The following is a 12,128-nucleotide window of genomic DNA, read 5'->3' on the forward strand; positions in this document are numbered from 1 at the left end:
GTAGTTACAAGGGACACAAGACAAAATGAAAATCATACTCTTTCTTCAAAGACTTTATGTTATAATTTGGAATAAAGTAGATGAGCAGATAAGTGTAGGTATATATGTTTACATATAAATTGTATATAATATACATGTTATATATCCTGCACAGATACATATAATATATAATTTATCTACAAACATATACACATATACTTATCTACTTTATTCCCAAACACAAATATATAAATTGTGTATAAATTGTGTGTGTGTATATGTATGTGCATGTATACATTTATATAGAAATCAATATAACAGTATCAATTAGTCATTATATGATTATAGATATATAATTAATATAATATATAATTTAGTAAATATATTATATATAACTATATATTATAATGGTCATATGGTATTATATAGTAAACACACATATTCATGCATAAATATGTATGTTGTACATATGTAATTAACACACATGTATATTATATAATACTACATGACTATTATAATATATAATTCTATATCTATATATATTTGCTAGATTATACATAATTATGTATCTATATATTTGTTATATATGTGTAGTTAGTACTCTCTAGTATATAGTATACAGTATTCTCTAGTATATAGTAGTTAGTTCTCTCTATATACACACACAAGTGTACATACATTTGCACATGTATGCATATATACGTATATGTATAGGTGTGTATTCTATCTACAGGCAGGAGAAAATACTAACTATTGGCTATGGATGGAAGGCCAGGAAAGACTTCCCCTAGAGACAGTCCATGAGCTGCCCTTTGAAAGCACCTACGGTATTTCAAAGGTGGAGATGAGGAGTGAATTCCAGGTATGAGAGACAATCTAGCTGGCACATATGGTATGCCAAGAAGTGATATGCAATAAGGCAGGAAAGGTTGGCTAAAACCAAATGGCGAAGGGTTTTCAATGCCTTGCAGAGTACCTGGTGTTTGACCCAGCAGGTAACAGTGAGCCACTGATGTTCTCTGAGCCAGGGCTATGTTGTGATCAGAACTCTGCTTTGTCTATATTTGCTATATTCTTATCTCTCCTAAAAGAATGTAAAATTTTTGTGGCAGAGCCTGTTTGAGCTTTCTCTTTACATTTCCAGTGCTCAACACAGTGCCTGGCACAGAGCAGACACTTAAATTCTTGATTGACTGATAAGAAAATTCCTCTGGCAGCTGTATGACTGGAGAAGAGGAGACTGAAAACTGGGAATCCAATTAGGAAGCTGTTGCTATAGTCCAGGTGAGAGGTGTTGGGGGCCTGAACTAGGGCAGCGAAGTGAAGGGAATTGGAGAGGGATATTATGGAGATGGAATGGACAAGATATGTCAACTTATTAGACACGGGGGATTAGGGAGAGGGAAGAGTCAAGGATAGCTCCATGGTTATGAAGGTGGATGACTGCAAAGGATAATAGTGCCCTTGTCAGAAATGAGGACTTTGGAGAAAAGATGAATTTAGAAGAGAAGATAATGGATGAGCAGAGGTTAGCAGAAATATGGAGCTTTGAAGTTAGATTTGAATATACTGATGATCAGAGGAGAATCTCATCATTGGGCAGGAACATAGTGTACAATAATAATAGGGTAGGGACCAAAGGTGGAAACCCTGACCTATGATCAGCCATGAATCTGACTTATTCTTTGGCATTTCAGGGGACTATGATTCATGAATGCAGGCAGACGCTCTGCAGACACAGATCACAAACTCCTATGACTTAGTAGTCATCTTGGTGAGTTATTGTGGCCAAAATGGTCCTCACCCTATAATCCTACCTGCTGCTGAGATTCTCTGTACTTAGCTAGACTGGGCTTCAGAAATAGATATAGGGCCCATCACAGAGGGAAGCAACATGATAGAAGGAAAGACCACCAGACCTAGAGTCAAAAGATGAGGGTTCAAATCCTAATTCTACTATCCTGTGTGACTTTGAAAAATCACTTCCCCTTTATGGGTGTTGGAATCCTCTTTCATTTAAAAACAATAAAATAAAAGTGGGAGGCTTGATCAGATGACCTCTTTTCTCTTCCACTTCTAAATTCTAATGGGTAAAGGAGTTCTAATGGGGAAAATTCAGGCACCCTGTTGCCTAAGCATGAAAGAGAATTTCAGTGAAGGAAGGAGGATGATAGGGGGAGTGGGTGTTACCTTCCTAATGGTCCTCCAATCACACCACAGTCACCTACTCTGCCTCTGCCCTAGGCACATGGCAATTCCTTGGCACAAGCTGACCTCAAAGCCTTTGTACCTTGATGGGACCTTCCAAAGGTTAGGCTCTCCTGGTGGAACCTTATAGAGCCATACAAGAAAAAGAAGAAGACTTCACAGCATGAGCTCAGGAATCATTAGGTCAATATATGGTGTTTCTACTGATTTTGCATCAACCAGGCTCAGCTGATTCCCACTTTACATAAAGTAAGAGGTGTGTGGTTTTTGCCTTTTTTAACTAGCTAAAAAGAAATCAATGAATATGAAAGGAAACAAAGAAATCACAGGAGCTTGACTAATCTACTAGAAAAAGGGGGAAGGAGAAAGATGGGGAGGTGCCAAAATGAGAATCAAATACCTAGGATGACTCTAGGTGATCAAAGAAAGTCACTGTCCTTAAAAGCATGAAATGGTTCCTGAAAAAGCCCAAGACGGAGAGAAAGTGTTTGAGAAATATTTGGTAGTCGTATAGGACTCAGGAAGACCTGGGTTCAAATCCCCCCTAAGACCCTTGCTAGCTTTGTGACCTTGGCCAATTCATCCCATTGCCTGTGCCTCAGTTTCCTCCCATGTAAAATGAGAGCAGTTATGTTCCACAGCCTCTAAAATCCCTTCCAACACTTCTTTAGCCTTCTCAATCATGCTACAACCCCACCCCCAAACCCGATAGCTTCCCCCGACCTCCCTTTTCAATTTTTGTATATTGTCTTTCCCCATTAGATTGTAAGCACCATGAGGGCAGGGACTGTTTATTTGTTCTTATTTATATACTCTGTGCTTAGCACAGTGCCTGACATGTGGCAGGTGCTAGATAAATGTTTATTGAGTGACTAACTCTGTGTTCCTCTCCTCCATCTAGCCCACACGATCTAAGGCTTGTTGTCACAGAGCACCTTAGATTTACAGTTGGAAGGCATGGCATAGGTGATCTTCATTTTACATAAAAGCAAAGCAAGGCTCAGATTAAGTGAAATAACTTCCCAAGGTCACAAAGGTAACGGGATTAAAAATCTGGGAATGAACTTCTAATCAAACATCCTCATTTGATAGAGGAGAATCCTGATGCCCGAAGAGAGAAAGTGACACCTAGGGCCATAGAGAGAGAGACAGATCTGGGATTTAAATCTGGGGCCCCAGGCTTCAGATTCAATGTTCTTTCTGCTGCCCTACACTGCCTTTAGCCTAGCTGTGAACCTGCAGTTAGATGGCTATCCTCCAGTGCAAGATACCACCAGCTTTCATACAAATGCTCACTTCTCTGACCCCGAGCTTCTTCTCAGAAGCTCCCCAATTTGCCTACAGAATACTCAGTTGATCTATGGAAATATCATTAGCCTCATGACCTGTACTTTCTTCTGAGAGAATGTTCAATGTTTTGTCCTAGCCTGATCGGATAGAAACAATCTGCTTTCTCCAAAGGCCTTCTTTGAAAGTTTCACTTTGGAATCAATCAGCCAACAAGCGTTTGGTAAGTTCTTACTATGTGTAATGCATGATGCTAAGTGCTATGGAAACAAAGAAGAAAAAAAAAGAGCCCACGTTCTCAAGAAACCCACAATCGAATGGGGGTGACAACACACAAACAATTATGTATAAACAAGATATATCTCTGTCTCCACATTAATCTATCTCTATATACTTATATCTATATATTTCTAGCTATCTGTTGTGTCTGTCTATCTGTCTGTCCATCCATCCATCCATCCATCCGTCTGTCTGTCTGTCTGTCTGTCCATCCTTCCATCCGTCCATCTGTCTATCTGTCAATCCATCCATCCATCTCTCTGTCTGTCTGAATGTCCATCTGTCTGTCTATCTATCTATCTATCTATCTATCTATCTATCTATCTATCTGTCTGTCTGTCTTTCTGTCTATGTGTCTATCTATCCATCCATCCATCTACCTATCCATCCATCTCTCTATTCATCCATCCATCTATCTATCTGCCTGTCTGTCTATCTATCTATCTGTCTGTCTGTCTGTCCCTCTGACCGTCCGTCATCCATCCTATCTATCTGTCTATCTATCTATCTATCTATCTATCTATCTATCTATCTATCTATCTATCTATCTATGGTGAAATGGAGGTATGGAGGTGACTCTGAGTACTTGAAGTCTAGGTCAATAGCTCAGACTCTGGTACCTGATTCTATCAAGCTCTAAACTTTAGAAAATTGGTTCAGGGATAGACTGCCTGCTGTCTGATTTCTTTGGCTATAGCAAATCTTAAAAAAAATCACAGCAGGGTTGTGAGCTGAGTGGTTGAAAGGGTGCCTACATTGATGAAATTATTGATCACTGAGTACTGCCAGTATTCTCATATTCAGATAGCTACTTATAAGTTTACCTGGAAAACTGTCTTGAGCCATTGGGTCATAGAAGATAGTTAAAAGTGGGATAGTGGGAAAACACCTGATTCTGGAGTCCAAGAAAGTGAGTTCATATCTCACCTTTACCACTTACCAATTGAATGACTATAGGTAAGTCACTTGCTCTCTGAGCCTCAGCTTTCCTCATCTGCAAAATGGAATTAACAATATAATCGGTCCCTCTCTCATGAGGTGGTGGTGATGCTCAAGTGAGTTCATATATGTAAAGCAAGCCTTAAAAAGTTAGATAAATATCTTGTTATCATCATCACTAAATGGACTAAAATCATGTCTATTATGGACAGCGAGGTGGCACAGTAGATAGAGTGCCAGGCCTGGAGTTGGGAAGACCTGCGTTCAAATCTGGCCTCAGACACTTACTAGCCTTGTGACCCTGGGCAAGTCATTTATCCCTGTTTGCCTCAGTTTCCTCATCTATAAAATGAGATAGAGAAGGAAATGACAAACCACTCCACTATCTTTGCAGAGAAAATCCCAAATGTATTCACAAAGTGACAGACATGACTGAAACAACTGAACAACAACCTATACTTTGTGTGCACTCTGCAAAAGGCTCCTTTTGTTACAGTCTTGGGAAAAATGTACAAGGCAGAGACAAAGAGACTGCAGTCAATGAATGGGAAATGTGAGCAAGAGATAGAGTGTTGGTCTTGAAGATCCAGGACCGGAGTTCAAAACCCCACTCTGCCAGTATCTGAGTGGTCTTGCTTATATCACAGCTTCCCTAAGCCTTAGTTTCTAACACTATAAAAGGGAGGGGAGTAAGAGAACGACTTTTGAGATTTCTTCAAGCTCTAAATCTATATCCCTTTCCAGCTCTAATTCAGAGAGCCTATGAACTATGTGACCTTTATACAAGTCACTTCCTTCACCAGGTCTCAGTTTCCTTATTTGTAAAATGAGGTGATTCAGCTAGATCATCTCAAAAGTGTCTTTTAGCTCTGACTCTCTGAACCTGTGACCTGCATAACCTTAGACAGCTCACCTCTCTTTCCTGGCCCTCCCTTCCTCATTTGTAAAATGAGGTCAGTGGATTAGATCTCTAAAGAGCCTTTCAGCTCTGATCTTTGGATTCATGACCCTCATCACCTTGGACAGCTCACTCCTCCTCCTTGGGTCTCAGTTTCCTCATTTGTAAAAGGAAGTGAGTGGATTAGATCTCTAAAGTCTTTCAGCTCTGATCTTTGGACTCAGGACCCTCATCACCTTGGACAGCTCACCCCTCCTGCTTGGGCCTCAGTTTCCTCATCATTATAAGGAGAAGGTTGTCCTAGATGACCATTGAGTTTCCTTCTAGCACAAGATCTATGAGCCTTTGAATCAACAGCCCAGTGAAGTCAGAGACCCCTCCTTCCAGACAGCCTTCCCTAAGCCAAGACATTCCTAGGATGGGGCAGAGCATGCCCAACTCTAGAAGAGATTGTGTTCTCAGTGTGAGTGCCACCCAAGAGAACTTCTCCCAGGGCATGAATCACACTGCAGTGGCTGCGTCTGTGTTTGAAAACGCTGAATGTCAAAAAGGAAGAAAAGAAGGAGGCAGTGGAACAGAAATAGGCACATCCAGATGAAATGATGCTGGTGGTTTGCATAGCAACTTTCTTCTCAAGCCCACAAAACCCTGTGGAGGAGGGGGATATGCTCAGTCACCTGCCTTGCCAGTTACTATACTGCCCACAGGTTCCAGGCTGGGAAACAGAATTCTGGAAACCTCTCTTACAGAACCATGGAATCACAAGAATAACTCCCATTCATTTTTGGAAGGCAGCTGGCCTCCGTGGATAGTCAAAAAGACCTAAGGTTCAAAAACAACCTTAGACACTGGCTAGCTATGGGGTGATGGACAAATCTCTTGACTTCTCTAAACTCAGTTTCTCCATCTGTAAAATAGATATAGCACTATAGTGCTATAGACGTAGAGCTGGAAGGGACCCCAGAGGCCAGCTAGGGCAACGTCTTCATTTTATAAGGCAGCTAGGAGATTCAATGGATAGAATGTTGGTTCTGGAGTCAGGAAGACTCATCACCCTGAGTTCAAATCTGTCCTCACTCACTTCCTAGCTATGGGCAAGTCACTTTACTCTATTTGCCTCAGTTTCCTCATCTGTAAAATGAACTAGAGAAGGAACCAGTTTCTCTGCCAAGAAAACCTCAAATGGGGTCATGAAGAGTCAGACATGACTAAACAACAGCTTCATTTTAAAGATGAGGAAATGGGACCTTGAAGAGTCAGACATGACTAAACAACAGCTTCATTTTAAAGATGAGGAAATGGGTCTCAGGGAGAATAGATCCCTTGTCCAAGGTCGCATAAGCCTCAATGGTGGGCTATGAACTTAGTGCCACAGGTTCACAGATTTAACATCAGACAGAACTTTGAATATTGCAAGGAAACTCGGGAACCATCTAGGCTAACCTCCTTATTCTGCAGCCTGGGAAACTGAGGCCAAGAGAAGATTATGTAAGTTGCCCAAGGTCACACAGACATAATAAGCCTCAAAGGTGGGATTTTAACTCAGTGCTCTAGGACCATAGATTTAACATTGGACAAGACCTCAGAGACCATGTAGGTCAATCTCTTCCTTCTACATATGTGAAAACCGAGGCCAAGATTAGGTAACTTGTTCAAGGTCACACAGATATAGTAAATATAAAAGGTGGAATTTGAGCCCAGTGCCCTAGGGCAATAAATTTAACATCAAACAAGACTTCAGAGACCTGGGCCAACCTCCTCATTCTACAGATGAGGAAACTGAGGCTTAGAGAGGAAAAGTAATGTGCCCAAGGTCACACAGGTCATCTGAGAATTTAAACTCGAGTCTTAGCATAAGCCTGTGTTTTTTTCCACCAAATCCCAATGCCCATAGTACATGTAGCATCTGCTTCACAAAAAGGTGAGGTTCAAATGAGATCATGTGTATATTTAAGATTTATGAACCTTAAAGTATTATATAAAGGTATGTGCTTTATTTTTCTTTTATTTTTATTGACAGCTTCATGGCTTTTTTGGGAGTCTAGATCTATGCTTTCATTGGAATTGGGGACTACCTAGTGAAAAAACTCCTGCCCCCAAAGTAAACCAGTACCTGCTTTCTAATATATTTCTGGGGATGCTAAACATTAAGTGTCTTGCCCAGGCTTCCAAAGCCAAGATACTTAAAAGGCAGGGCTTACACCCAGCTTCCTTTCACGTGTCGCCTTCTTTGAGTAGATTGTAAGCTCCTTGCGGCCAGGGACTAATTTTCTATTTTCCCATTTTTATCCCCAGTACTTAGCACGGTGCCTGGCACTGAATAAATGTTTATTGAGGGCAGCTTTGTCCATTATGCCATGCTGCTTATCATCACCAACAACACCATTGGCACCATACCCCAATTTACATTTGGCGGACTTTGTCGACATCATCTCATCTGATCCTTATGAACCTGTGAGGTCAATATGGCTAGTGTGATTATGATCCATTTACAGATGAGGAGACTCAAACTCTGAGAGGCTGAATCATTTCTACCCCAAAATACTGAGTCAGTCAATGGCAGACTGAAGTCTTGAACCTAGATCTTCTGCCTCCAACCCCACTGATCTTTCTACCATGCTGCCCTGCTTGCAAAGGCAAAATAGAAGCCTGCAGCTAGTTAACCCCTGCCCTTGCCTCCTGCCAAGGTACCCTCATGATGTGAGCCATTTTACTCTTTGAAAGCATGGTAGAGGAAGGACATGTTGTGGTTTATTCCATCCTTGGAATTCCATCACTGGGTCTTAAAGTCTTCAATGTCAGGAAATTTTCCCAAAACCCAACTTAACCTCTTGTTGGTACCTTTAGATATTTCCCATTGCCCTGGGTCATGGAGGTATTAATGCCAGTGACAAAGAAGAACGGTCACTATGTCTGCACGAACACTCCATAGTTTAAGTCTGCTAAGCCTCCATGGATCTCTGATTTAACTGATATGGGCAATCTTTCTGCTGGCACATATTGCAACACTCCACTTTCTTATCCTGCATAACTCTTCTCCATAATCCTCCAGTAAATAAATTCTTCACAAGATATCCCCCTCAACAAGCTGAGACATTCCTTTTGTCATCCTGCTTTATGTGGGAGACAATGTAGCATGTGAGCCATCCATCCATCTGTTATCCCAGCACTAGCACAGGACCAGGCACATAGTAAGCATTTAATACATTAGTGTTGGTTTACTGATCCCTTGCTGTCCATCTATAAATAACCTGCCTCCCCTCTCTCTGATCACACGTTTCACTGATAATGATATATAGATATAGATAATGCTGTTTTTGTTTTTTGCAGGAAATCCATGGTAATCATTGTGGTAACCTGCTTACACCCACCATGTTTCTCCCTATAGTTTTCTGTGTGAGTCTACATTTTGATTCTGTGGAGACTATGGTATTTTATGCCTTGCAGTCCCATCACAGCACCAGAAGGAAACAATTTTTTTTTTAGGGGGGGACTTGGGATCATTAAAAAGTTTCATGAAATTTCCTATTGTAATCTAGCTGATTCTCTTCCTCCCAGTCAATTCTGGCCTCTCCATATGCTCTATAAACTCTACAGACTTGAGGACTATTGACTCTTCTCTCTGACCTACCCCCTGCCCTTAGTCTCTTTCCTCCCTGCCTGGTTCCTACCCCTGAATCATCCTTTTCCCTGTCTCCCAGAGAGTGAACACATACTCCATGTCTGGGCTCAGTGGGAGCCCTCCAACAGAACAGACTCTTGTGATGCTTGGCTGATGCTTCCCGGAGTAGGAAAATGATCATCTTGGTTAGACAATTAATTCCCTAATCCTCCAGTTGGGAACAGCTTTCTCTTCTCTAGGTCTCACAAAGCCCTGATAATTTCCACTTCTCTAAAGCACAGAACTTCATCTGTAGAAGGGACCCTAGAAATCCCATAACCCAACCTAGACCTGAACAATCCTTCCACAACTCTACAACACCCCTCCCAACAAGTGGTTCACCCCGTATTTCCTTGAAAGCCTTTAGTGAGGGAGAGCCCTCCATCCTACCAAAGCAGTTCACTCCACTGGACAATGATACGTTAGAAGCTTTTTTGCACTATAGAACTAATATCTTCCTGTCTCCTCCTCCCATCTGTTGGTCTTCTTTCTGCCCTTCAGGGCCAGCTGGAACAAGCCCAGTCCCCCTTTTACATGATGATCTTTCAAATACTTAAAGGAAGTTCTACTTCCACCACCACCCAGCTCCTCTGCCCTGAAGCCTCCTTTTTCCCAGGCTCAACATTTCCATCCTTATCTGGCCTGATGTCAGCATCATCATTCTTCCACATCCTTGCTACCCTCTTCTGCCAACTCTCCAGATTATCTAGGTCTTTCCTAAAGAACATGACGAAAGTATACCAACCTGTCTAGGGGATGTTGCCAGCATCACGAATCCATCAAGGAACTGAAGGAATGCACTCATTATATAATAATATCACTCAATTATATTATATGTAATTAGAGATAATATATGTTTTAGAATTATTTGTCTTTGTGTCTTTCCTCCTCTAATTTGTAAATCCATGCTGGCAGGGACCATGTTTTATCTAAATCTCTTACTACCTCCCCCCATGCCCATCAATTCACACACAGTATATGCCTAATGGAGATTTGCTGATTGAAAGAATGAATAAATGGAATCCTCATAGAATAATGTTGCTTTTTTCTGAGCATTAGGTGAAAGTAATGCAAGATAATGGGCATAAGGAGCAGTAGGAACCCAATTCATTCTCCAATTTCCCTTTATCCATATTACCTAACAGGTTTGTTGTGAGGATTATTTGAAATAAAATTAGTAAATTACTCAACACAGTTCCCTGGCACATTAATTGTTGTTCAGTCATTTCAGTAGTGTCCAACTCTTAGTGACCCCATTTGGAGTTTTCTTGGCAAAGATACAGGAATGGTTTGCCATCCTTTTCCAGATCATTTTACAGATGAGGAAACTGAGGCAAACAGGGTTAAGTGACTTGCCCAGGGCCACACAACGAGGACATCTCTAAGGCCAGATTTGAACTCAGAGCCTCCTAACTCCAGCCCTGGCACTCTAACTACAGTACCACCTAGGCTTCCTCTTCTCTAGAACATAGCAGATGCTTGACAGTAGCCTGTTTCCTTCCTTTCTTCTTCCCTTCCAATTAGAGTCACAAAGCAGAGAATAGGGAGAGGACCTAAGATTTCATGAATGTCATGCTCCAATGAACTGATGGATTCATGATCTCATCAGATGAAGAAAATCCCTCTGCTAATACAAATTGACACCACCTCTGCAATTTACACTTCTGGAGAGCTTCTTAGAGTGAAATTAAGTGTCTTTGCCAAGGTCCTACAGCGACTACATATCAGAGACAGGGCTGAAACTCAGCTTTTCTTTTTTCCAAGGCCAACACTCTAGTCTCTGTTCCATGTTGCTTCTCAGTCACAAGATCACAGAACTAATTCAAGATTTATTGAAGAGAATAGTATTGTCAATACTCAGGAGAGAAACAACGTGATGCAAGGAGAGGTAGAACAGGGTGGTAGAAACCACAGGAGTCCGGGAAACAAACTCTGCAGCCAAATCTGAGCTCTTCAAATAACTATGTCTGTGACTAGCCATCCCCCAAAGGAAAAAGATGGCAACTATGATGGTGTCAAAAAAACAAATGAACAAAGGAACCCAGAGGACATCTATACAAGTTTCTTAAAAAAAAGAGTCTGTGACTTCAGATATATCACTGCCTCCCTCTCTGTGCCTCATTTTCCCTACTTGTAAAAAGAAAAGAGTTGGAGTAAAAATGATTGAGGGAAGAAGAAACAAATTATTCAAGCACTCAGAGGGAAAGAGATCACACCCAATCGAAGCTTATATCTCAAAGCCCTATCAGTCATCTGTACTCTGTCTTATATTTCAAAGCTCTATATGTATTTCCACCTAGAAAGGGCACTGAGTGATAGCATAAAGCTAGGCCTGGAAAGGACCTTAGAAGCAATCATTTCATCCATTCCCTACATTTTACTTTTGAGGGTATGGACACAAAGAGATAATGTGACTGTCTTCCAAGGTCACAAAAGCATTAAAGGATACAGCCATGGTTTAATAATTTCTTGTTCAGTCATTTTTTAGGACATGTCCAACTCTCTGTGACCCCATTTGGAGTTTTCTTGGCAAAGATACTAGAGTGGCTTGTCATTTCTTTCTCCAACTCATTTGACAGATGAGGAAACTGAGGCAAACAGGGTTAAGTGATTTGTCGAGGCTTGGACAGCTAGAAAGTGTCTGAAGCCACATTTGAACTCAGATCCTCCTGGCTCCAGGCCTGGGGCTCTATCTCCTGTACCACCTAGCTGCCCTGGTTTAATAATAATGTCTGCTTCTGTACATTCCTTCACAAATATTAATTCATTTCATCCTTACAACAGCCCTGGAAGGTTGGATGTTATCATTATCCCCATTTTGTAGAAGAGGACACAGATGAAGCAGACAGAGATGATGTGACTTGTCCAGGGTCACGT

General features: G+C 41.3%; 1 protein-coding gene across 1 annotated transcript in view; it reads left to right on the forward strand.

Moving 5' to 3' along the window:
• Positions 1-922: 922 nt before the first annotated feature.
• The window catches only part of LOC118836308 (WAS/WASL-interacting protein family member 3-like), a 34,537-nt gene continuing 23,331 nt past the window's right edge, over positions 923-12,128 (forward strand). Inside the window, exon 1 of the mRNA XM_036743639.1 lies at positions 923-974. Coding sequence (XP_036599534.1) covers positions 923-974 — 52 coding nt within the window. The remainder of the gene's footprint in view (positions 975-12,128) is intronic.

The sequence above is a fragment of the Trichosurus vulpecula genome, chromosome 2, assembly GCF_011100635.1.
Source record: "Trichosurus vulpecula isolate mTriVul1 chromosome 2, mTriVul1.pri, whole genome shotgun sequence".
In the NCBI taxonomy this organism is placed as follows: domain Eukaryota; kingdom Metazoa; phylum Chordata; class Mammalia; order Diprotodontia; family Phalangeridae; genus Trichosurus; species Trichosurus vulpecula.